Consider the following 27924-nt stretch of genomic DNA (forward strand, 5'->3'; position numbering starts at 1 on the left):
CCTGGCACTGACAGCCTCTGGAGCGCTGGCCTGGAGCTGGGGTGCGCTCTAACCCACCCCTTCACACCTCCACCCACCTCTTCCCCCCTTTCCCATCCTTCTTCATCCTGTTTTTACACTCTTCTTTTTTTCTCAGCGTCGATTCAGTGCCTCCACAATTCTTCCAAAAAGTCTGTCCTGCTGGAATTCAACTTTTTGCCCAATATCCCCCCCCCGCACAGCACTAAACATCGATGCCATTTTCTTGTTCTGAGCAGAAGTGGAGCCGGTTAGCGACGCTATTGCCCGCCTCAGGGCCGTCTGGCTTGTGTACGCAGCGGACAGGCTAAGCGTGGTCCTGTTGGGCAGTGATTGGGATTTAGCTGTTTTTTCCTCAGAGGCAGCCATCCGAAGGAGTGCTTGGCTTGCCTCGTCCTGCCTACAACTCCCATAAAACACCACAATATACTCACCGCTTCGCCAGAGGGAAATGGCTCACTGTTGCTGCAGCAGTACTCTAGAACGCCACGCTTTTAAGTTACTTGGCTGTGAGAGAGAAAGTGAGGAAAAAGACTGGGATGGAGGAAGAGAGAAAAAGAAAGCAAGAGGGAGAAGATGGGAAGAGATGGAAAGAGGAGAATAGCTAGAATTCTGTGGCAGTGCTTGTTTAAAAGACTTGTGTTTTGGCTGCACAGAGCTCTACATCTGTGCTCCATATGTCTCTCTCCCTCTTCCTCTCTGTCTCCCCCTTTCTCCTCTTCTCAGTCTCCCTCCCGCTTGGTCTCCCTCTCCCATTCTCTGCCTGCCCCTCTCTCCCTCTATCTGTCTGCCCCTCTCTCCCTCTCTGTTTTCCCCTCTCTCGGGTTTCCCCCTCTCTCTCCCTCTATCTCTCTCTCTCTCTCTCTCTCTCTCTCTCTCTGAGAAGTCGCAGCAGTACACGCTCCATTCACAGCGTATATAGCTGTGCTAGTGACCGCCACCTCCTTAGAAGGAGATGTTGACCGCCGCCCTCTTGACCTCCCCCTCAGAATCCCGCTCATGTGTGCAGCGGGCTGGATGCTGTGGTGGGTGTAGCGGCAGCGAGGCGGTGGTTTCCGACACGTTTGAACCTTGTGCAGTTCCACGCTGCTCCACCGGGGGGCACCCAGACTTCATTTCAAAACAGTGCACAGATTACATTGCTTCTTACACTCAGGCATTTATCAGATGCTCTTAACCAGAGCAACTTACACAACTTATTGTTTTTTGTTTTTTTTCATACCATCCATTTAATACAGCTGGATGTTTACTGAAGTAATTCAAGTGTGCAATGACAGAGCCATACCTGGGAATTGAATCATGGGAATTGAAGTCTCAGTGTTATTAGCCAGGTCCCCCTTACTAGCACACAGTTCTGCTGTTGCTGCCTTAGCCCTTGTTGCTACAGGCAATCTGATATTCCACTATGTAGAACTAAATTTATGTGCCTTGGATACAGTTTATCATAGAGCTTAGCGCTTAATTGTGCTTAATGTGCTAAATCATTAACCCATCACTGTCTCTTATGTGAACGATCTGGGTTGACTTCTTTACACCTGCATGGATCAGTCCACTGCTATATATTCATCTATTAAGCAATAATGGGTCTATTTCTTTCTTACTTCAGCTGTCTGGTTATTATAAAATTTAAATAATTATCGCCTTTGCTCTAGGTATGTGATACTTTTTAAAGTCCCTCATCCCTCTTCTGAATTTGAACTGAACTGGGCGTCAGTTAGTTTGTACATTTTGGTTGAAACAATCTGCAAAATCTTTATCTTGACAAATTAATTTCAGTTGACCAAAGTTCAGTCGATCTTGAACATGTAATTCATGACTCTGTGACTGATGCAAGCTACCAAGAGTGGCCTCTAGGGGGAGTAGTTCTTACTCAGTCTACATGTGTGTTGAAGCCATAGCAGATTCATTCTTGTATGTTCTTTATTCAGTAAGCAGTATGCCAGCATATCTTCATTAATTTATCAGTTGTTGATCTATCAGTTGATTGGTTAAAAATGTGACCTTTTTAAAAAAATAAAAATAAAAAAATAAAAAAGCTTTCCACTGCACATTAGCCAAATTGAAAGCAGTAGCTGTCGGAGAACTGCTCTGGCTGATTAAATGAATGAGCGATATCGGTTATTTGCAACACAGGATTAAGGGTGCAAAATCATCCCTCACTCGACATTTAAACTGTCTAATTAAAAAAGAAACAATCAGCAGCTCGTTGCGCTTCAGGAATCACAATCATGTCTGGGATGAAGGCCGGTGCTGAGGGCTGTGTGAGGCTCTGATCTAACAGGCATACTTTGGGTTTAGGTTTCTGTCTTGAAATCTAAACCTGCAAGACCAGAGTCCAGGGGCTCAGAAAGTGTGCGTTTCTTCCTCCCACAAACTCAGCCAGCTGATTTCACTTCTAACTCTTGCCTGAAAAAAATTGTGCTGATCAACAAATCCGGGCGGTTGGAACGAAATACCGGGGAGGACATTCACCCTCTGGACTCTGCATCTTCAGTTGGAGCCCGCCCTGTCCCTCAGCGACCTGTGGCCAGCGGCACGGCTGTTAGGATCCGGCGACGAGCCGCCTGTCTAACTGCCCGCGCCAAACGGAAGCCGGTGGGAGAAAAACGTGCGCCATTTAAAATCCCGCTGAATACGGCAGACCGCCGGTCCAATGAATAAGGCCCCGCGGCGCATGCAGGGTCCCCGGGGTCCCGCCGGCCTGCTGGGTTAATTTTATTTTATTATTTTTGGCAGGGAACCCAGCCAATCATCTCTGCTTCCTCACTAAAAACGTCACCGGTGGACTTACGAGGAAGGGATACGAGGCACCGACGCGGTGCGTGGAGGTGAGAGTTACGGCAGGACGGGAGTGGGCGGTGGGTACAGGACGCTGGTTCACTCGTAGATTACGCCACAGTAGAACCTTTCGGATAGGGACACGAGGACGGTCTTCAGCCAGCATTCATGCGCTTCTCAGGAAATGCAGCTGAAATGTCAGACGGCGTAAATGTTGGGGCTAATTAAGTGATTAAGGCCAGAAGGTTGGCATGGAAACCAGAAGCAGACATGGCCCTCGTTGAGCACCTCCCGTGTTGGGGGCACAATGAGCCACCCCCCAACAGGGGCTTTTTTGTGAATTTCAGAGTGCGGCATCCTCTTCTGACAGCCTGTTCATAGTGCAGCTCAGTTAATGCAGTGCACCTGCTGTTCAAGTTCAAGTGCGTTCATCTGACCGGCCTTGCTGGGTAGAGTGAACGTCTCTAGGAGCTTAAAATGCAGTCGGGTTTGATTTGAATGATAAATTTAGGCTTAACTTCATGTTCTATCTTGTTTCGTGGTTAATAAAGCACAACAAAGTGAGGAGTGTGATGTGGCACAGTCCACAGAGGACCAATTTATGAGCTGTAAACCCCCCCCCCCCCCCCCCCCCCCCCCCCCACATTCCCCATGCAGACAGGGGTTGTGGTAAGCCTCTGAGCAGCTGTGGTAAGCCTCTCAGCTCCCTACATGTCTGAATAAGGTCAAAACTACAAAAGGATGGTTGCTCTGTTAGTTCTTTTACTAAACATTTTCTTTCATTATAAAAGAGCAACTGTGTCAAGCCCATTGTGGAAAAGAAATCTTGGAGTGTGAACCTCTGTACAGGAACGAGGCATAGGGATAAGGTGGGAGAACTTGGGTAAACACTATGGGAACATAAAAATTGTGTTTCGCATAACTATGACTATCCATTTGGAGATTGTACCTCTAGATACTCCAGATTACAATATCAGTACAAATCAAAGGATCCTGTGGAAAATGTGATAAAAGGCCAATCCACTGCTATCTACTTCCATCTAGTGGCCATTTCTGAAGTATGTGATACCACTGGCCTTTCATCATTTTGAAAAAAATTCCCGATTGGCGGTATTTAAAAGACATGAGAAGTTTATCCAAATTCAAATGAAATGAAAATAATCTTGTGAGCAAGGTGAGGATTAATTGAAGTATGTTTAATTTTCCAAACCCAGGCATTGTAAACGTTAACACCCTTGTTTGATGTCCGCCATTCTGAACACAAGTGCATCAACACCTCACTTACTCAACAAGTAAAATATATTTATTTGTTTTAATTTGGTAATTGTTATCAAAGATATAAATTATCAATTAAATCGCCGAATTTGTTGATAGGCAGAGCAAACTGTATCAACCTTTATCAACATGTATAACTCACAACCAGATGAAAATGAAAAAAATCTATTAAGTTACGACAAATATTCTGTGAGACTAGAATGGAAGCAATAATTAATGAATTAAAAACATGAATTAATGTATGATTTAATTAATGAAACAATGCATTCAGATCTTTTTTCCATGAACAATTAACCATAATACATTTTTAAATGCAGGATATATTGTATTGTACAAACTACCAGTTACTTCACACTGGAAGTATCTGAACCACGGCAAAGATACACTAAAGATACAAGTATCCTGTAAAACTACGAAAATTAAAAACACAAAATCTTTGCTAAAATGAGACAATCATGTAAATCACTTGGTCATCAATTAAATCCGATGATGCAATAGGTGTGCCTTGGCCTGTCTGACTCTCACATCACTTGAAATAAAATGGATTTGCAGAGCTTAGTGACTAGGGTTGCGTGGATTCCATAATGGGAAATACATTTTACAAATACATCTATGATCTAATCAATTGCTTTTGGAGAAAATATAGTTTCCGTTAAGGAACAGCATCACGCTGATGGTCTCCAGCTCTAGGCGAAGCCGCTGAAGACTGTAGACCTCGCCAGCCCTGGAGAAAGCTCGCACGGTGGGGGCGCACGTGGAGACGATCCCAAGGTACCTGCCAGCCGCTCTCTGGAGAATTGGGAATTCCTCACCGTTGACCTTCCACCAGGACAGTGGGTTCCCTTCCCTTGGAATTTTCTTTTTGGTGGCGTATCTGCGTAATTCTTCTTCACACTCAGGCAGTTTCCACAATCTAACAGGGCAATTGCTTGGAGAGACGAGATTAGCGCGTGCTGATTGGCCTGCCTTGCCGGGATTGAGTATTTCATTGAGCAATAGTTTTATTTTATTCTGGTCTGTACTACCATCAGCAGACTGAAGGGTGACTTTAAATCTTGCATCCAAAGCTGTGCTAGCTGCCAGTTTATAGTTATCTTCTATATCTGTAACTCGTTTTGCAAAATTTTCTGCCAGCTGTTCGGCTACTTTGTTCCCATTCCGTGCCAGCATTCCCAGTGTTTCCTTTAGGAGTTTCGCCACAGGAATAATCCAGGAAACGGAGACGTACTTCTGTTGTGACATATCATTTACCGCTTCTTCGAAAAGTTGAAGAGCAGACACAATGTTGCGAATTTTTGACAATTCATGATCATTTAGACGGAGAGATTTCTCACCACTGTGGGAGAGCATATTGTTGATAGCATTGTGTTGCTGCGAGAGCTTCTCCAGCATGTAGAATGTAGAATTCCACCTGGTTTCCTCGGATAGCATTAGCTCATACGGAGGCAGTGAATCCTTTAGCTTGCCTGTGGCATTGCAGTGGAGAAACTGCACGACTTGTCGACACTTCTCCAGAAGTGCTTCATAGGCCGGGTCGCCCTTCAACACATCCTTGAACACAAGGTCCAAAGTATGTGCAAAACATGGAAAGTATGTCCAACCTGACCTAGCCCGTAATACATTAGGCCCATTCATAACCACAGCATGGACCTTTTCTGTAATTTCCCACTCTTTTGAAATTGTCTGCAGTTGGTTGACAATTTCAATCCCTGTATTTCTATCAGTTAAGACTTTTGTTTCCAGCACGTAGGATTTCAGCTCCCAGTTGTGGCTGATGAAATGGCAGCTCACTGTCTGATAGGACTTTGTTCCTCTTGTCCATGTCGCTGATGTCAGGACAACATCGTGCACAGAGTAGAGGGATGCTTTCACCTCTTTTTTTACTGATTCATACAGCTGTAGGAGTTCTGAACGTAAAGTAGATATTCCTTTTGGAATACTATGGCTAGGATTCAGTGCTCTCATAAACTCCCGAAATCCAGTGCCCTCAATTATAGACAAGGGCTGCAGGTCTGTCACGATCATCCGGACTAGAGGGCTTGCATTGTGGCGTTCTTTTGAAGGCCCACCTGAAACTGAAAAAATGTAATTACAACATTTTAGCTTGTGTTTGCAAAGAAAAAAGACATGCATGTTAGGTGCGCTCCTGCAGTTGCCCTTGACCAAGGCACTGGCCTCAGAACTGGAGTTGGTCCCCGGGCGCTGCACTGTGGCTGCCCACTGCTCCTAAAGTAACTAGTATGGGTCAAATGCAGAGGACAAATTACCCCACAGGGTTCAATAATGTATATCTTATCTTATCTTATCTTATCTTAAAGATGCTATTGTAAAGAAGCAATCAGTCACTCTTCTGGAAATCTATTCTACTACACCAGGAAGCTTCTAGTGGCGCTAAATTTGCATACAAGTATGTAGAATTCAGTCTACATACTATTGATTGGACTCGGCAATGACGACTGGTGGAGAGAGCACAAGCACCTGAGTTGCATTAACCAATCAGCCCAGGTACTTAAAGGTGTGTTCCACTCCAGAGTTTGAGGCCAAGACTGGGAGAGCACACATCGAGAGAGTGAGTTTGTTTTTAGTTTTGTCTGTCCAAGAACAAAAAGAAAAGAAACAGCAGCTGAAAAGCTGGCCAGTTATGAGTGGAGAGCTGAAAAGCTGTTGCTTAGTTTTGCTTTTTATTGTTTTTGTTGCTGTAGTTTGTTGTATTTCCCAGAACCCATGGGGGTTTTATTTATTTGATTCTGTGTTGGTGTGGGTGCGCTCTCTCTCTTTCTCTCCATGCGGCAAACGGTGGTGCACACTGGTGCTTGACAGTAAATGACTGTGCCTAACCACAAATAAATTCTGTCATACCTCTTGTGGTAGATCGTGGTATCAGAAGCAAATAATAGCAAATACTTACCATCTGGCTGAAGGGTCTTATCTTTAGTATCATTCTCATGGGGACGACTCCTGGCAGACCTGCTGTATGAATGGGGGCCACTGAAGGTGCTGCCCCCTTCAAACAAATGTTTTTGTGTTCAATATATTTAGGAGTGTCCCAAAGGGCACTCTTGATAAAGATTAGCAAAAATGGCTATTTAAAGTAAACCCAGGTAAGCAGTTATATTTTATTGGAAAACAATATTCTGTCATAAATTTGCTCCAACAAAAACCGGTAAATTGGCACAATTAAACATTCTTATGAAATGAAATTTTACTAAATTAAATCTGCATTAACAATGTACTGTTCTAAGTTATTCTGAGTCCTAAGGAATTGCATTCTGACCTTCCAAGGGATCCTGTTTCACTGGGGTATGAAAATGAGGTGAGCCGTATGGAAATCCAGTTCACATCCATTACCATGGGGAAATGCAAACAGACAAAGAGCTGTTGACCTGCACATACTGTATCAGGAAATAGCTGCCAAAAAACTGCATGCAAATTACTAGTATTGCTGAAATAATGAAGAGGTTAAAGAACACTTGAACGGTGGTACACCTGCTTGTTAGAAGACTTCTATCAATCAAGCCCCCACGCAGAGGGCCAAAGATTGTTAGGGAAACTAAAAACCAATGGCAACAGTTGAACAGTTATAGAACTTGGCTGCATCACCAAGTCTGCCATTCTACAATTAAATGTCAACTGTTATTGTCAATTACTTTTATAATATGGATGTGACCTACCCCTTTGTTGTTCATATGGGCCTTTTGCACGTTGAAAATGGCCCCTTGAGGCACTGTTTTCTGTAAAATAAATACAAATGTAATCAGCACAAATTCTGGAATGGAGTGGAGAAACCAAGAAGGGAATGCAAAGAGCTCTTGAAAAAAGCCCAGTCTTGTCAAGTTCAGTCTAGTCCCTTGTGGCAAACAAATGTTTGTTATATGGTTTGTAATTCAATAAATGTGCATATGTTAATTGAATTCTTGTCCACCTAATGTTAAAAAAATAAAAATAAAACTACAGGTGGCCTTACACTTTTGGACTGTGCTGTGTACGTGTGTGTGCATGTACACACACACACACACACATATATATATGTGTATATATATATATATATATATATATATATATATTATATATATATATGGTTTAATAAATATGGATCCAGTCACAGACAGTTGATGGCGTACGCTGAAATACGTGATTTTCATTTATCTCATTACATTGTCTGTAACAGTGTCAGCACTCATCAGGTATGAACAAATACATAACAGTCAAGTGTTGACAGTTCAATTTATATCTGAGTTAAAACAGAAGGGTTTCTGTTATCAGTGGGTTTCTTGCTTCTACAATGCTACAGAGTCTAGAAAAATAGAAAAATCTTACGTTAATAAATTACTCACAACAGTCCTATACTGATCTCATAAATGGCAGACCTCTACAAGACAACATAAATATGTTAAGTCCCCCACAAATGTATTTATGCTTTAGTTTAAGCACATTTACATAGCACTGAAGTGAATTTGGGCAAATGACAGTACTCACTAGAATATTTTCTCTTATCCATCTCAGTAGTTCCAGTTTAGCTGTTTGTGTTCACACCTGCAACCAAATTAGTGAGTGGCAACACTGCAGAAATGGTCTCCAGCTTAATAAGTGAGCAACAACATCAATAATAATAATAATAATAATCATCATCATCATCATAATCATCATCATCATCATCATCATCATCATCATCATCATAAAAATAAATACATGAACTTTAGGTTTCATACATAGAGAAATTCACAGTGAAAACAGAAAAGAAAGAAAATGTTCAGTGTACAAAACAATTAAATACAATTATTAAAATACATCAGAATCAAATAACTGGATGTTAAAGAATAGATTTCCTTTTGGATAATGTTATATGTATGGCTGTGTAAGATTATATAACTGTACCTTATTGTAACTACACAAATCGTTGTTTGTGAGGTTAACATTACCCTTAATAATTATGTTACATTAACATTACACATATTAATTTTCAATGGACCTGTGTGCCTTATTGGTGATACTTTGTGATTATTCTAATGTAATTTAATGTGAAGTAAAAAAAAAAAATATATATATATATACACACACACACACACACACATACACACACGCACACACACAGACACACATACACACACACACACACATACACACATATACACATATACACACACGCACACACACACACACACACACACACGCACACATATACACACACGCACACACTCGTATGTGCACCAGACCTGGGACAAATACGTGTTTGCTTCGGATTCAAATACTTTTCTGTGCTCTGTTGATCTTGCCTGGTGTAAATGAGCCTGCCAGTATGACCATAAGGTGGGGTATGCAGTTTCCGAGAGTATTACATTGATTCCTATACACCAGAAAAGATCAGTAAAGCGTAGAAAAGTATTCAAAGTATTAAAAGAATCCAAAACAAATACATATTTGATCAAGGTCTGATGTGCACACACATGCACACACGCACACGCACGCACACACACACACACACATACACACACACGCACCACGCACACACATGCACACACAGTTTGTGTGTATAAATAAAAATACACTTATCCAGGTTGTACAGAATTGACCACTGGAACACACAAAACTTTACTTTGAGAAGATCTCAAAGTTGTGTTTGGCCAATAATACAATAAAAGACGGAACTTGCTTTCCAAACTTTTCCCTTTTAAACAACAGTCCAGTTTTATTTGTGAGGAACTGCAAGTGGGGGTTTTTTCAGTTGTCAGGATTGCATTCACTGGAATTTTTTTTTTTTGTTGTTGTTTTTGTGTTGAAGAGAAAATGTAATTGGCTGATCTAAAAATGTCCTTGCATATTCATATACCTGTCTCAATTTTTTGTTCTTTTTGGAAAAAATTATGGCTGTCCTGTAGTTCTGTATTCTTTTTTTTGTCTAAACTGAATGTACACACCGAAGAGGACAAGTCCGTACTGGCAGTTTCTGAGTAATAAATAGTTATGATCGGCTGCCGATGCAGTAAAAAATGTTCTTCACTTCTGTGCGATGCTCTGGATAAGAGTTTCTGCTAAATTATTGTGAAGTGATGTAATGGCTTAGTGTTCCTATTGTCTACACTTTTATTTATTTTTTACAGTGTACAATATGTGTTCAAATGGCGATCCATTAAGAACTTTAAGGTCACGTTTAAAAAAAAAACAATAAACTTTTAAACCTGTTATAAAACTAACTTGTAACCAAAGCAGTGACTTAAGAACGGTAGAAATATGTGCTGTCTTCGGCACATGTTGATCCAAGAAATGATTTCTTTGGTAGAATAAAAAATTTACTCTTACCAGTTAGTTGAAAAGAGTTTCAGTATCAACCTGTGGCAAAATTCTGCCAAATTTATTAATGTTTCTAGCACATTTACCAATATTTACATCTGTTCTGTTTGTACTGTGCATGTAATGTAGTTCAGTGATCACTGAATCTGAAATGCCTACGCTAGTTCCTTGTTAGAAATCGCAGTGCAAACTAACACCGCTTTCAAATCTAAAATAGATTGAAGATAAATCGCCGCCAAAAAATAAGTGTCAGAACAACATTGATTTGATTATTTTCTGTACTGACCTGCTGGGTGATGGATCTCTCCTGTGCTGCTTCTTGGTTTGCTCTCCAGACTGCATTTGAGCATTTATATACGCACCTCTGGTATCAATTGTGATGAAGTGAAAGTAATTATTGTTTCTGTCCCAGAGTGAACCTGGTAGTCATAACGGATTTCAGAAGGTGGGTGGACACTCTACTTTGTGCAGAAGGATGATATCAAATGTCAGGATCACCTTCCATTTAAAATGAAGAGGAGGCATCACGATTAAACTTCTTTATGATGCTGCCAATTGTGTCTCTTTGAACTTTCAATATTTTGGAGATCTTTTTGTATCCATTGCCTTTTTTATGCAGTGAAATAATTTCTTCTCTTAATTTTTGAGAGAACTCCTTTGTCTTTGGTATGTTTGCTAGTCAGCTTCAAATTGGTGTGAAGAAGTGCATCTGTGGGATTTATATGTTTATCACAGGTGAAGCAAACAGTATCGTTATAGATTTCCTAAGGGCTTAAGTGTGTTTCCACAAAATTTAGTCATTCTACAGACCAGCAAATATTTTAAAAATGGTGATATTTATGATATGGCTGAAATACAAAATTTACATGCTACTCGGAAATCTTGAAAAAGACATTTTTATTTTGAATTTTAACAGAACACACAAGTGACATACATGTTGTCTTTTTAGTTTCAAGTCCGCCCATTGCTAACAAGTGCATGACATTAAGCATACAGTCCGGTTTCAGTTGTGATGAAGTGAAAGTAATTATTGTGCGTGTCCCAGAATCAACGGGATTGTCGTACCAGATTTCAGAAGGTGGGTGGAAACTCAGCTTTGCATTGAAGGATGACATGTCAAGATGTCAGAATCTTTTTCATTTAAAATTATTTAAATTTTTTATTTTTTTTGGGGGGGTGAAGAGGTGGACATGCGCCACACCCATTGCTAACAGGTGCATCTGATCAAACATACAGCCTTGCAATCTCCATTGACAAACATTTGCAGTAGAACAGGTCGTACAGAAGAGCTCATTAACGTTCAAGGTCGCACTGTCATAGGACACCACCTTTCCAACAAGTCAGTTCATCAAATTTCTGCCCTGCTAGAGCTGCTCCAGTCAGCTGTAAGTGCTGCTATTGTGAAGTGGAAACGTATAGGAGCAACAACAGATCAGTCACAAAGCGATAGGTCACACAAGCTCACAGAACGAGACTGGCAAGTGCTGAAGCGTGTAGCGTGTAAAAATCGTCTTTCCTCGGTTGCAAAACTCACTACAAAGTTCCAAATTACCTCTGGAAACAACGTCAGCACTGTTCGTCAAGAGCTTTATGAAATGGGTTTCCATGGTTGAGCAGCCGTACATAAGCCTAAGCCTAACTAGGCTGAAGTTGTGTGAAGCACAATCGCCACTCTGGAGCAGTGGAAACGTGATCTCTGGAGTGATGAATCACGCTTCACTATCTGACAATCTAGTTTTGGCGAATTGGCAAACGATGAACCTTACTGAAAACAGAGATCTGTGGGAAGGAGACCCTGAGGCATGAGGTGCTGAACGAAGCTTTCAGAGTAGAGGATGAGTCTGAGGAAGGGGAGCGTGGCATGCTGGGAAAAAAAGACACTAAGGAGAGAGGCTGAAGTGAGAGGCAGAGGGGAACAGAAGGTTTGCTTATATCGTGCTATGTAGAGCTCTCTCTAATCTGTGTCAATCTGTATGTGAGTGAGTGAGTGAGGTAGTGTGAGAGAGTGAGAGTGTGTGTGTGAGAGAGAGAGAGAGAGAAAGAGACAGAGAGAGAGAACCTCTGTACAGGAAGGAGGCATAAGGAAAAGGTGGGAGGACTTGGGTAAACGCTATGGGACACTATGGGAACATAAAATTGTGTAAAATTGGCATTCTGTTGTAAATGTGATAAAAGGCCAATCCATCCATGAGTCTACTGTGCATTCTTCAAACAAGAGGGATTTTTGATCTTGTACATGACTGCTATCTACTGTCATCTAGTGGCCATTTCTGAAGTGTGTGATACCACTGGCCTTTCATCAGTGTTTTGAAACAAATTCCCCTGATTGGTATTATTTAAAAGACACAAGAAGATTATCTGAATTCAAATTAAATGCAAATAGCCTGTTTAGTTAGTCAAATCACAAACACATTTTCACATCCTTGCAATACGGGATGGACATTTGGTGGAAGCCAGAGACAGACAGTAGCTACAGATGTGGATGCATGCAGTTGGCAGTAATGTCTGTAAAATTAAATTTTATGGCTCAAATTGGTCTGTGCATTTTAACAGGGATCAGGGATTCTTATTGTGAAAATCAATGTGTAAGTGACTGATAAAGAATGGTAAAATTCAAGAAATAATAGAAAAGTTTATTCAATAAAATACAATAACCCTCAGGCCCCAGACAGCATTTAAAATCAGTGATTTCAGATGACATGCAGAACACCTTCTCCTTTTGAGGTTCATGAAATAATACAGCACATCCTATGAAACAATATGTAAATCCCAAAAACAATTTTGGGAACTGATCTCAGTAGGACCTCGCTGCATAGATAAAGGGTCATTACTAGATGAATAAGCATTTAGGAGGTGCTGCAGTCTTACAAAAGTAATGAATGAATGATTGAATTAACGAAACAATGCATTCAAATGTATTCATAAACAACCAAAATAAATGAAAAAAATTCACGTTACATAGTATTGTACAAACTCCCAATTACCTTGTACTTGAACCAAAGAAAAGCTACCCTAAAAAATAAATGTGTCCTGCAAAACTACGACTACTCCAAAAGCATTGTTGAAACCTCTTTGTGTAAAAACTATCAAAAAATCATCATAATCTTATTTCCCTAACATGATGCACATATGAGCAATGCCTTCAGTTTGCCCTTGGGGAGACTCACTATACACTTTAACACTGTGGGTGTAACTAGCATTGTGTGGCAATTGGCAGTCGGCATCTGAAGTGGAGCAAAGTAATTTTCACCAGTCAGGCTTAGAGGGAAAGAAATGAGAGAGAGGAGGCGGTATATGGTCAAAGGGATTATAAAAATTTTTTTTTTTTAATGTTTTAATGCCAAAAGTAGCTGGTAGTTCCTGCTGTTAATTACACCTCAAAATGATAAAAAAAATAAACTACTACAGCTAATAGGCTACACAAATTTGTATGTAGTTGAACTACTAGCGAACTTCTGCAAAATGTAAATAAGCAACTAGTTTAAGTGCAAATTTTTAACTGTTAAATTACTCCTCAACACTGTAAATATTTCTGTATTAAACATTTTAGGAGTGTCCTAAAGGGCACTCTTGATAGAAATTAGGAAAAATGACCGTTTAAAAAAAACCTAGGTAAGGAGTTATATTTTATTGGAAAACAATATTCTGTCATAAATTTGCTCCAACAAAAACAAGTAAATTGGCACAAGTAAACATTCTTATGAAATAAAATCATTCAATATTAAATCTGCATTAACATTCTGTTCCTCTCAGTTCTTCTGAGTCCTAAGGAACTGCGTTCTGACCTTCCAAGGAGTCCGGTATTCCTGAAGTAATGAAGAGGTTTAAGAACACTTGAATTGAAGTAAACCTGCCCGTTAGAAGACTTCTATCAATTAAGCCCCAATGCAGAGGGCCAAAGATTGCTTGTGAGGGAAACAAAAATCCTAGGGCCACAACTGAACAGTTATAGAGATTGGTTGCATTACCAATTCTCCCATTCTACAATAAAATGTAGTAATTATCAATAACTTTTGTAAAATGGATGTGACTTACTCCACTTCTTTCATTTACATGGGCCTTTTGCAGGCACTCATTTGGAGCCTTGTGAATGGCCACCTGAAGCATAGCCTTCTGTGAAATAAATAAAAATCAAATCAGCACAAATTCTCGAATGGAGAGGAGATACCAAGAAGAGAATTCAAAAATGCTTTGAATAAAGCCCAGTCTAGTCTAGTTCCTTGGCTGCGCCACTAACTGTAACACAAGCCACTACTTTCTTCAGAACAGAGACAGTCAAATTAAGATGTGAGATCACAAATATGTGATTAGAATGCTCTTAACTGAAAATCCTAATGCTGAAAAAACAACCACTGCTGGTGACTGAAAGCAGTGGAGCTCTAGAACACTGACTTTTGATGAAACATTCCAGAAAACCCACTCTTCAAAGGGTTAAAAAAGGTAAATATTTATTCCTGCTCAGGGCTTTCAAACGTCATTACCAATGACTGTCAGTCAAGCTTCATTACCAATGAGTGTCAAATTATCTGAAGTATATATAATACAGGCCAAAAATATTAGGCCACCTGTGGTTAAAAAAAAAAAACCTTAGGTAGAGACAAATTAAGTTAACACATACGCATTTACCGAGTAACGAAGCAAAGTATAAACTTTTTTCTTTTCAACTTCTACCTGCAATAACACAAAAAGATGACCTTTACTTAAACATAATCTGAGACATGACTTTCCTCAAAATAGTCTCCTTTGGCTTTAATTACAATTAAACAAATTATTGGAAGTAAGTAAATATTGGAAGCAAGTAATTATGAAGTCTTTTCGTAGGTAGAAATAGAAAAAAAAAGTTTTTACTTTGGTTTTTATTCAACAAATGTTCATATATTACCTAAATTCATCATGTAAAATCAAGTAGAATTGCATCTGAATTAGCATTATATTGTTCTAAATTCAGTAGTCCTAAGGAATTGCATTCTGACCTTCAAAGGACTCCAGGTCCCCTGGGGTATGGAAATGAGGCGAGTCGTATGGAAATCCAGTTCACATCCATTACCATGGGGAAAGGCAAACATATAAAAAAGACAAACAGTTGTTGACCTGCACATACTGTATCAGGAAATAGCTGGCAAAAACTGCATATAACAATTACTAGTATTTATGAAGTAATGAGGAGGTTTAATAACACTTGAATTGAAGTAAACCTGCCGTTTGAAGACTTCTATCAATCAAGTCCAGGAGAAACCAAGAAGAGAATTCAAAAATGCTTTGAAAAAAGCCCAGTCTAGTCTAGTTCCTTGGCTGCGCCACTAACTGTAACACAAGCCACTACTATCTTCAGAACAGAGACAGTCAAATTAAGATGTGAGATCACAAATATGTGATTAGAATGCTCTTAACTGAAAATCCTAATGCTGAAAAAACAACCACTGCTGTTGACTGAAAGCAGTGGAGCTCTAGAACACTGACTTCTGATGAAACATTCCAGAAAACCCTCTCTTCAAAGGGTTAAAAAAGGTAAATATTTATTCCTGCTCAGGGCTTTCAAGCTTCATCACCAATGAGTGTCAAATTATCTGAAATATATATAATACAGGCCAAAAATATTGGGCTACCTGTGGTTAAAAAATAAATAAATAAAAAAAACCTTAGGTAGAGACAAATTAAGTTAACACATGCGCATTTACTCAGTAACAAAGCTAAATATGAACTGTTTTGTTTTCAACTTCTACCTGCAATAACATAAAAATATGACTTTTACTTAAACATAATCTGAGACAGGACTTTCCTCAAAATAGTCTCCTTTGGCTTTAATTGCAATTAAACAAATGATTGGAAGTAAGTAAGTATTGGAAGCAAATAATAATTAAGTGTTTTTGTAGGTAGAAATAGAAAAAAAGTTTTTACTTTGGTTTGTTATTCAACAAATGTTCATATATTAACTAAATTCATCATATAAAATCAAGTAAAATTGCATCTGCATTAACATTCTACTGTTCTAAGTTCAGTAGTCCTAAGCAACTGCGTTCTGACCTTCCAAGGGATCCTCATTCACTGGGGTATGAAAATCAGATGAGTCGTCTGTAAATCCAGTTCACATGCATTACCATGGGGAAAGGCAAACATATAAAAAAGACAAATGGTTGATGACCTGCACATACTATATCAGGAAATAGCTGACAAAGACTGCATATACCAATTACTAGTATTTATGAAGTAATGAGGAGGTTTAATAACACTTGAATTGAAGTAAACCTGCCGTTTGAAGACTTCTATCAATCAACCCCAGGAGAAACCAATAAGAGAATTCAAAAATGCTTTGAATAAAGCCCAGTCTAGTCTAGTTCCTTGGCTGCGCCACTAACTGTAACACAAGCCACTACTATCTTCAGAACAGAGACAGTCAAATTAAGATGTGAGATCTCAAATATGTGATTAGAATGCTCTTAACTGAAAATCCTAATGCTGATAAAACAACCACTGCTGTTGACTGAAAGCAGTGGAGCTCTAGAACACTGACTTCTGATGAAACATTCCAGAAAACCCTCTCTTCAAAGGGTTAAAAAAGGTAAATATGTATTCCTGCTCAGGGTTTTCAATCTTCATTACCAATCAGTGTCAAATTATCTGAAGTATATATAATACAGGCCAAAAATATTGGGCTACCTGTGGTTAAAAAATAAATAAATAAATGAAACCTTAGGTAGAGACAAATTAAGTTAACACATGCGCATTTACTGAGTAACAAAGCTAAGTATGAACTGTTTTGTTTTCAACTTCTACCTGCAATAACATAAAAATATGACTTTTACTTAAACATAATTGGAGACATGACTTTCCTCAAAATAGTCTCCTTTGGCTTTACTTGCAATTAAAGAAATTATTGGAAGTAAGTACGTATTGGAAGCAAGTAATTAAGTGTTTTTGTAGGTAGAAATAGAAAAAAAAGTTTTTACTTTGGATTGTTTTTCAACAAATGTTCGTATATTAACTAAATCCTTCATGTAATATCAAGTAAAATTGCATCTGCATTGACATTCTACTTTTCTAAGTTCAGTAGTCCTAAGGAACTGTGTTCTGACCTTCCAAGAGATCCTCGTTCACTGGGGTATGGAAATGAGGCGAGTCGTATGGAAATCCAGTTCACATCCATTACCATCAGGAAAGGCAAACATAAAAAAGACAAACAGTTGTTGACCTGCACATACTATATCAGGAAATAGCTGGCAAAAACTGCATATACCAATTACTAGTATTTCTGAAGTAATGAAGAGGTCCAAGAATAGTTGAATTGAAGTAAACCTGCCCGTTAAAAGACTTTTATCAATCAAGCCCCAACGCAGAGGGCCAAAGATTGCTTGTGAGGGAAACAAAAATCCTAGGGCCGCAATTGAACAGTTATCGAGCTCGGTTGTATTACCAATTCTCCCATTCTACAATAAAATGTGAACAGTAATTGTCAATTACTTTTGTAATATGGATGTGACTTACTCAATTTCTTTGGTTTACGTGGGCCTTTTCGATGCACTCTTTTGGAGCCTTGTGAATGGCCACGTGGAGCACTATCTTCTGTGAAATGAATAAAAATCAAATCAGCACAAATTCTGGAATGGAGAGGAGATACCAAGAAGAAAATTCAAAAATGCTTTGAAAAAAGCCCAAAAAAGCCCAAGACCAGTTCCTGGTCCAAGCAATGGTTCTATCCCGCCTGGACTACTGCAACTCTCTTCTGGCTGGACTACCGGCATCTGCCACCAGACCCCTGCAACTCATTCAGAATGCTGCGGCTCGTCTGGTCTTCAACCTCCCCAGACACTCCCACGTCACTCCCCTGCTCACTACCCTCCACTGGCTGCCTGTTATAGCTTGCATCAAATTTAAAACATTGGTCCTAGCATACCAGGCAGTCAAGGGATCAGCCCCAGCATACCTCCACAAGATATTCAAACCCTACATGCCAGCCAGATCCCTCCGTTCTGCTACCTCAGGACGCCTAGCACCTCCCCCTCTTCGCACCTGCACTTCCCGAACACGTCTCCTGTCTGTTCTGGCCCCACGATGGTGGAATGACCTCCCTATGGAGGTCAGAACAGCTGAGACACTGACCCATTTCAAACGACGACTGAAGACTCTCCTCTTCAGGCTGCACCTCTCCCCATCCCTCCCTTCCCCCCTGTAAATGACTGTAAGCTTAGGGTTGTAACTAGGCAGCTGTTTCGTAGGTGACTTAGTTTATCTGTTTTAAACTACTGCTTGTATTTTTTCCATAGACTGCGTTATTGCCGTTCTCGTTGTTTAGTGTTAATCAGTTTAACCTTCAGGGTCCAAGTTGAACTATGCGGTTGTTCCCTGCACTTGGACCGGTACTTCTCTCTAGGGGTTTCGTCATACTTGTTCCTGGTTATGGTTATACACTTTGTTGTACGTCGCTCTGGATAAGAGCGTCTGCCAAATGCCTGTAATGTAATGTAATGTAGTTTAGTTCCTTGGCTGCGCCACTAACTGTAACACAAGCCAGTACTATCTTCAGAACAGAGACAGTCAAATTAAGATGTGAGATCACAAATATGTGATTAGAATGCTCTTAACTGAAAATCCTAATGCTGATAAAACAACCACTGCTGGTGACTGACAGCAGTGGAGCTCTAGAACACTGACTTCTGATTAAACATTCCAAAAACCCACTCTTCAAAGGGTTAAAAAAGGTAAATATTTATTCCTGCTCAGGACTTTCAAACGTCATTACCAATGACTGTCAATCAGGTTTTATTACCAATGAGTGTAAAATTATCTGAAGTATACATAATACAGGCCAAAAATATTAGGCCACCTGTGGTTAAAAAAAAAAAAAAAAAAAAACCTTAGGTAGAGACAAATTAAGTTAACACATGCACATTTACTGAGTAACAAAGCTAAGTATGAACTGTTTTGTTTTCAACTTCTACCTGCAATAACATAAAAATATGACTTTTACTTAAACATAATCTGAGACAGGACTTTCCTCAAAATAGTCTCCTTTGGCTTTAATTGCAATTAAACAAATGATTGAAAGTAAGTAAGTATTGGAAGCAAGTAATTATTAAGTGTTCTTGTAGGTAGAAATAGAAAAAATGTTTTTACTTTGGTTTTTTATTCATCAAATGTTCATATATTAACTAAATTCATCATGTAAAATCAAGTAATATTGCATCTGCATTAACATTCTACTGTTCTAAGTTCAGTAGTCCTAAAGAACTGTGTTCTGACCCTCAGCGGGACACTGTCTCACTGGGGTATGAAAATGAGGTGAGCCGTATGGAAATCCTGTTCACATCCATTACCATGGGGAAATGCAAACATATGAAAAAAGATGAAGAGTTGTTGACCTGCACATACTGTATCAGGAAATAGCTGCCAAAAAACTGCATGCAAATTACTAGTATTGCTGAAATAATGAAGAGGTTAAAGAACACTTGAACGGTGGTACACCTGCCCGTTAAAAGACTTTTATCAATCAAGCCCCCACGCAGGGGGCCAAAGATTGCTTGTGAGGGAAACCAAAATCCTAGGGCCACAACTGCACAGTTATAGAGCTTAGTTGAATTACCAATTCTCCCATTCTACAATGAAATGTGAACAGTAATTGTCAATTACTTTTGTAATATGGATGTGACTTACTCGATTTCTTTGGTTTACATTCGCTATTTTCACACAATCTTTTGGTGAATAGAAAATCGTCAAGTGAAGCATTGCCTTCTGTGAAATAAATCAAAATCAAATCAGCACAAATTCTGGAATGGAAAGGAGAAACCAAGAAGAGAATTCAAAATGGTTTGAAAAAAGCCCAGTCTAGTCTAGTTCCTTGGCTGTGGCACTAAATGTAACACAAGCCAGTACTATCTTCAGAACAGAGACAGTCAAATTAAGATGTGAGATCTCAAATATGTGATTAGAATGCTCTTAACTGAAAATCCTAATGCTGATAAAACAACCACTGCTGGTGACTGAAAGCAGTGGAGCTCTAGAACACTGACTTATGATGAAACATTCCAGATAACCCACTCTTCAAAGGGTTAAAAAAGGTAAATATGTATTCCTGCTCAGGGCTTTCAAGCTTCATTACCAATGACTGTCAATCAAGCTTCATTACCAATCAGTGTCAAAATATCTGAAGTATACATAATACAGGCCAAAAATATTAGGCCACCTGTGGTTAAAAAAATAAATAAATAAATAAAAAACCTTAGGTAGAGACAAATTAATTAACACATGCGCATTTACTGAGTAACAAAGCAAAGTATAAACTATTTTCTTTCCAACATCTACCTGCAATAACATAAAAATATGACTTTTACTTAAACATAATCTGAGACAGGACTTTCCTCAAAATAGTCTCCTTTGGCTTTAATTGCAATTAAACAAATGATTGGAAGTAAGTACGTATTGGAATCAAGTAATTATTACGTGTTTTTGTAGATAGAAATAGAAAAAAAAGTTTTTACTTTGGATTGTTTTTCAACAAATGTTCGTATATTAACTAAATTCATCATATAAAATCAAGTAAAATTGCATCTGCATTAACATTCTACTATTCTAAGTTCAGTAGTCCTAAGCAACTGCATTCTGACCTTCCAAGGGATCCTTGTTCACTGGGGTATGAAAATCAGATGAGTCGTCTGTAAATCCAGTTCACATCCATTACCATGGGGAAAGGCAAACATATAAAAAAGACAAACAGTTGTTGACCTGCACATACTGTATCAGGAAATAGCTGGCAAAAACTGCATATACCAATTACTAGTATTTATGAAATAATGAAGAGGTTTAATAACACTTGAATTGAAGTAAACCTGCCCATTAGAAGACTTCTATCAATCAAGCCCAGGAGAAACCAAGAAAAGAATTCAAAAATGCTTTGAAAAAAGCCCAGTCTAGTCTAGTTCCTTGGCTGCGCCACTAACTGTAACACAAGCCAGTACTATCTTCAGAACAGAGACAGTCAAATTAAGATGTGAGATCTCAAATATGTGATTAGAATGCTCTTAACTGAAAATCCTAATGCTGATAAAACAACCACTGCTGGTGACTGAAAGCAGTGGAGCTCTAGAACACTGACTTCTGATGAAACATTCCAGATCACCCACTCTTCAAAGGGTTAAAAAAGGTAAATATTTATTCCTGCTCAGGGCTTTCAAGCTTCATTACCAATGACTGTCAATCAAGCTTCATTACCAATCAGTGTCAAATTATCTGAAGTATACATAATACAGGCCAAAAATATTAGGCCACCTGTGGTTAAAAAAAAAAAAAAACCCTAGGTACAGACAAATTAAGTTAACACATGCGCATTTACTGAGTAACAAAGCAAAGTATGAACTTTTTTCTTTTCAACATCTACCTGCAATAACACAAAAGGATGACTTTTACTTAAACATAATCTGAGACATGACTTTCCTCAAAATAGTCTCCTTTGGCTTTAATTGCAATTAAACAAATTATTGGAAGTAAGTATTGGAAGCAAGTAATAATTAAGTGTTTTTGTAGGTAGAAATAGAAAAAAAAGGTTTTTACTTCAGTTTGATATTCAACAAATGTTCATATATTAACTAAATTCATAATGTAAAATCAAGTAAAATTGCATCTGCATTAACATTCTACTGTTCTAAGTTCAGTAGTCCTAAGGAACTGTGTTCTGACCTTTCAAGGACTCCAGGTCCACTGGGGTATGGAAATGAGGCGAGTCGTATGGAAATCCAGTTCACATCCATTACCATGAGGAAAGGCAAACATATAAAAAAGACAAATGGTTGTTGACCTGCACATACTATATCAGGAAATAGCTGACAAAGACTGCATATACCAATTACTAGTATTTATGAAGTAATGAGGAGGTTTAATAACACTTGAATTGAAGTAAACCTGCCGTTTGAAGACTTCTATCAATCAAGTCCAGGAGAAACCAAGAAGAGAATTCAAAAATGCTTTGAATAAAGCCCAGTCTAGTCTAGTTCCTTGGCTGCGTCACTAACTGTAACACAAGCCACTACTATCTTCAGAACAGAGACAGTCAAATTAAGATGTGAGATCTCAAATATGTGATTAGAATGCTCTTAACTGAAAATCCTAATGCTGATAAAACAACCACTGCTGGTGACTGAAAGCAGTGGAGCTCTAGAACACTGACTTCTGATGAAACATTCCAGATCACCCACTCTTCAAAGGGTTAAAAAAGGTAAATATTTATTCCTGCTCAGCTCTTTCAAGCTTCATTACCAATGACTATCAATCAAGCTTCATTACCAATCAGTGTCAAATTATCTGAAGTATACATAATACAGGCCGAAAATATTAGGCCACCTGTGGTTAAAAAAAAAAACCCTTAAGTAGAAACAAATTAAGTTAACACATGCACATTTACTGAGTAACAAAGCAAAGTATAAACTATTTTCTTTCCAACATCTACCTGCAATAACATAAAAATATGACTTTTACTTAAACATAATCTGAGACATGACTTTCCTCAAAATAGTCTCCTTTGGCTTTAGTTGCAATTAAACAAATTATTGGAAGTAAGTAAGTATTGGAAGCAAGTAATTATCATTTGTTTTTGTAGCTGGAAATAGAAACTTTTTCTTTGGTTTGTTATTCAACAAATGTTCATATATTAACTAAATTCATCATGTAAAATCAAGTAAAATTGCATCTGCATCAACATTCTACTGTTCTAAGTTCAGTAGTCCTAAGGAACTGCATTCTGACCTTTCAAGGACTCCAGGTACACTGGGGTATGAAAATGAGGTGAGTCGTATGGAAATCCAGTTCACATCCATTACCATGAGGAAAGGCAAACATATAAAAAAGACAAATGGTTGTTGACCTGCACATACTATATCAGGAAATAGCTATACTATATATATATATATATATATATATATATATATGTGTGTGTGTGTATTTATGATTTTAAAAATATGGATCCATCACAGACAGTATCTCATTACATTGGCTGTAACAGTGTCAGCACTCATCAGGCATGAAAAAATACATAACAGTCAAGTGTTGACAGTTCAATTTATATCTGAGTTAAAACAGAAGGGTTTCTGTTATCAGTGGGTTTCTTGCTTCTACAATGCTACAGAGTCTAGAAAAATAGAAAAATCTTACGTTAATAAATTACTCACAACAGTCCTATACTGACCTCATAAATGGCAGAACTCTACAAGACAACATAAATATGTTAAGTCCCCCACAAATGTATTTATGCTTTAGTTTAAGTATATTTACATAGCACAGAAGTGTTCATAAATTTGGGCAAATGACAGTACTCACTACTTGGATATTTTCCCTTATACATCTCAGTAGTTCCAGTTTAGCTGTTTGTGTTCAACACCTGCAAGCAGATTAGTGAGTGGCAACACTGTAGAAATGGGCTCCAGCTTAATCATTTAGCAACAACATAAATAATAATAATAATAATAATAATAATAATAATAAATACAGGAATGTCAAATTTCATATATAGAGAAATTCACAGTGACAACAGAAAAGAAAATGTTCACAGTGGACAAAACAATTAAATACAATTATTAAAATACATCAGAATCAAATAACTGGATATGAATGGATTTCTTTTTGGATAATGTTATATAATGTGTGGCTGTGTAATATTACACTTAATAGTTATGTTACATTAACATTACACATATTAATTTTCAATGGACCTATGACCTATATGCCTTGTTGGTGATACTTTGTGATAATTCTAATGTAATTTAATGTAAAATAAAAAATAAGATAATATATATATATATATTTTTAAATAAATAAATAAATAAATAAATAAATAAATACATAAATAAATAATATATATATACACACACACACATACACACTCATATGTGCACCAGACCTGGGTCAAATACGTGTTTGTTTCTTAGGGATTCAAATACTTTTCTGTGCTCTGTTGATCTTGCCTGGTGTAATTGAGCTTGCCAATATGATCATAAGGCGGGGTTTGCATTCTGAGACAACTACGTATTTGACCAAGGTCTGATGTGCACACACACACACACACACACACAGTTTGTGTGTGAATAAATAAAAATACACTAATCCAGGTTGTACAGAATTAGCCACTGGAGCACACAAGACTTTACTTCGAGTAGATCTCAAAGTTCTGTTTAGCAAGTAATACAGTAAAAGATGGAACTTGCTTTCCAAACTTCTGCCTTTTAAACAAGTCTAATTTTATTTGTGAGGAACTGCAAGTGGTGTGCTTGTCACATAGTCACTTTGTATTACTGGTTTTCAGAAGATGGGTGGAACCTCATTTTTTTGCATTGAAGGATTACTCCAGTTGTCAGGATTCCCTTCACTGGAATTTTTTTTTAAAATTTTTGTATTGAAGAGAAAATGTCATTGGCTGATATAAAAATGTCTTTGCATATTCAAATACCTGTCTCAATTTTTTGTTCTTTTTGGAAAGATTTCTGGCTGTCCTGCAGCTCTGTATTCATTTTTTTTTTTTTTTTTTGTTGTCTAAACTGAATGTACACACCGAAGAGGATGAGTCCGTACTGGCAGTTTCTGAGTAATAAATAGTTATGATCGGGTGATGATCCAATAAAAAATGCTCTTCACTTCTGTGCGATGCTCTGGATAAGAGTTTCTGCTAAATTATTGTAAAGTGATGTAATGACTTAGTGTTCCTATTGTCTACACTTCTCTCTTTTTTACAGCACTTTATTTATTTTTTACAGTGTACAATGTTTGTTCAAATGCAGATCCATTAAGAACTTTAAGGTCGCATTTAAAAATAAATAAAAACTTTGAAACCTGTTCTAAAACTGACTTGTAACCAAGGCAGTGACTTAAGAAAGGGAGAAATCTGTGCTGTCTTGGATGTTGATCCAAGAACTGATTTCTTTGGTAGAATAAAGAATGTACTCTTACCAGCTAGTTGAAAAGATTTTCAGTATCAGTCTGTGGCAGAAATCAGCCAAATATAAATATTTTTCTAGCACGTTTACCAATGTTTACATCTGTTCTGTTTGTATTGTGTATGTCATGTACAGTAGTTCAGTGATCATTGAGTCTGAAGTGTCTACACTAGTTCCTTATTAGAAATCACAGTACAAGATCACACTGCTTTCAAATCTAAAATATTCATAAATGCAAAGCGTCAAGAAATATGTGTCAGAACAACATTGATTTGATTATTTTCTGTACTGACCTACTGGTTGATGGATCCCTCCCGTGCCGGTTCTTGGTTTGCTCTTCAGACTGCATTTGTGCATTTAAATATGCACCTCTGGTTTCGGTTGTGATGAAGTGAAAGTAATTATTGTTTCTTTCCCAGAATGAACCTGGTTGTCATCTCAAATGTCAAGATCCCTTTCATTTAAAATGAAGAGGAGGCATCATGTTTGGTATAAAAATCGGATTGGTTCCTGGCCTACTCTTATCCCCATTTTAGAATTTTATTAATTTTTTAATCATTAATTCTGGTAATCCTTGAATTATCCTTGAATGGTTTAACTACTGCTCTATGTTCATCTTTTGACAAAATTGAAAGTCACATTTCTTTGGTCACCATGAAGTTGCAGTGTTCTGTCGGATTTCAGGAGGTATATGGAACCTCCGTTGCAGCTGGAAGGTTCATGAAAACAGTTGTACTTTCTGAACATCCTTTAGCTTTTATAACTTCCAATAAACGCTTCCTGTAAGTGCTCACAAGCACCTCTCTTTTGCAATCTTGGCCCATTCTTCCTGTGCAAATGCTTCAAGTTCACCAATATTCTTTGGTTTTCATGATGCCACTGCTTTCTTCAAATCCCACCAAAGATTTTCAATGGGATTTAAATCTGGGGACTGAGAAGGCCAGTCAAGGACATTCCAAGATCGTTCCCTGAACCAAGCTTTGGTTGACTTGGATGTATGCTTGGGATCATTGTCTTGCTGGAAAGTCCAATGATCACCAAGCTTCAGCTTATGCACTGAGGCCATCACATTCTTCCCCAGAATGGCCTGGTATTTCAAGGAATCCATGGTGCCAGTCACACGCTGAAGATTGCCAGTACCAGGAGCAGCAAAACACCCCCACAGAAGGACTGACCCACCTCCATACTTGACTATGGGGATGGTGTTCTTCTTGTCACAAGCTGCACCTTTCTTGCGCCATTCATACCACTTATCCACGGATCTAAACAATTCCAGTTTTGTCTCGTCACTCCATAAAATATTCTCCCAAAACTCTGTATACTTATCCAAATGACGTCTTGCATATTCAAGTCGATTTTTCATATGCTTACTTGCTAAGAGTGGAGTGCGGCGAGGTGTCCGGCCATGAAGGCCTTGCTTGTTAAATATCCTTCTTATCGTCTGTACTGATACTTTTGTTCCAGCTTTCAAAAGGTCATCCTGTAAGCCTTTGGCAGTAATATGAGGGGTTTTCTCAGCAGTTCTTACGATGTGCCTGATACCAGTTGATGTAACTTTACTCTTCCTTCCACGTCCAGGTAGGTTTACTGCTATTCTATCACTTTTAAACTTCCTTATGATGCTGCCAATTGTGTCTCTTTGAACTTTCAATATCTTGGCGATCTTTTTGTATCCATTGCCTTTTTTATGCATTGGAATAATTTCTTCTCTTAACTTTTGAGAGAGCTCCTTTGTCTTTGGCACGTTTGCTAGTCAGCTTCAAATTGATGTGAAGAAGTGCATCGGTGGGATTTACATGTTTATCACAGGTGAAGCAAACAGTATCGTTATGAATTTCCTAAGGGCTCAAGTGTGTTTCCACAAAATTTAGTCACTCTACAGACCAGCAAATATTTTAAAATGGTGATATTGAATGGGGGTTGAATATTTATGATATGGCTAAAATACAAAATTTACATGCTACTCGGAAATCTTAAAAAATTAATTTTTATTTTGAATTTTAACAGAACACACAAGTGACTTACACGTAGTTTTTTTAGTTTCAAGTCCACCCATTGCTAAAATGTGCATGACATCAAGCATACAGTCTGGTTTCAGTTGTGATGAAGTGAAAGTAATTATTGTGCCTGTCCCTGAGTCAACCGGATTGTACCAGATTCCGAAGGTGGGTGGAAACTCAACTTTGCATTGAAGGATGACATGTCAGACGTCAGGATCCCTTTCATTTAAAATTATTCTTATTTTTAATTTTTTGTTTTTTGTTTGGGGATGAAGAGGTGGACACGCCTTCTTATTAGGTTTTGGCTGGTTTAGCCACACCCATTGAGGTGCATCTTATCAAACGTACAGCTTTGCAATCTCCATTGACAAACACTGGCAGTAGAACAGGTCATACTAAAGTGCTCAGTGACTTTCAATGTGGCTCTGTCATAGGACACCACCTTTCCAACTAGTCAGTTCATCAAATTTCTGCCCTGCTAGAGCTGCTCCAGTCAGCTGTAAGTGCTGTTATTGTGAAGTGGAAACGCATAGGAGCAACAACAGATCAGTCACAAAGCGATAGGCCACACAAGCTCACAGAACGAGACCGGCAAGTGCTGAAGCATGTAGCGTGTAAAAATCGTCTTTCCTCGGTTGCAAAACTCACTACAAAGT

General features: G+C 38.4%; 1 protein-coding gene across 7 annotated transcripts in view; it reads right to left on the reverse strand.

Annotated features, from left to right (window-relative positions):
- Positions 1 to 4132: 4132 nt before the first annotated feature.
- LOC118221912 (zinc finger BED domain-containing protein 4-like) overlaps positions 4133 to 27924 on the reverse strand; it is a 34540-nt gene continuing 10748 nt past the window's right edge. Inside the window, exons 1-12 of one of the 7 annotated variants that reach the window (XM_035407348.1) lie at positions 25562 to 25582; positions 23659 to 23719; positions 23089 to 23109; positions 22027 to 22047; positions 20958 to 21005; positions 20008 to 20085; positions 17842 to 17919; positions 17433 to 17453; positions 16384 to 16431; positions 15333 to 15353; positions 14395 to 14472; positions 12972 to 14165 (exon numbers count right to left, since the gene is read on the reverse strand). In XM_035407348.1, coding sequence (XP_035263239.1) covers positions 14432 to 14472; positions 15333 to 15353; positions 16384 to 16431; positions 17433 to 17453; positions 17842 to 17919; positions 20008 to 20085; positions 20958 to 21005; positions 22027 to 22047; positions 23089 to 23109; positions 23659 to 23683 — 402 coding nt within the window. In that variant the 5' untranslated portion in view covers positions 23684 to 23719; positions 25562 to 25582 and the 3' untranslated portion in view covers positions 12972 to 14165; positions 14395 to 14431. Of the gene's footprint in view, positions 6147 to 6979; positions 7076 to 7345; positions 7367 to 7742; positions 7803 to 8547; positions 8605 to 10645; positions 10733 to 12971; positions 14166 to 14394; positions 14473 to 15332; positions 15354 to 16383; positions 16432 to 17432; positions 17454 to 17841; positions 17920 to 20007; positions 20086 to 20957; positions 21006 to 22026; positions 22048 to 23088; positions 23110 to 23658; positions 23720 to 25561; positions 25649 to 27924 lie in introns of those variants that run through there. The other 6 variants (XM_035407347.1, XM_035407349.1, XM_035407344.1 and 3 more) reach the window with 6 other exon arrangements.

Source organism: Anguilla anguilla, chromosome 2, assembly GCF_013347855.1.
Source record: "Anguilla anguilla isolate fAngAng1 chromosome 2, fAngAng1.pri, whole genome shotgun sequence".
Taxonomy (NCBI): domain Eukaryota; kingdom Metazoa; phylum Chordata; class Actinopteri; order Anguilliformes; family Anguillidae; genus Anguilla; species Anguilla anguilla.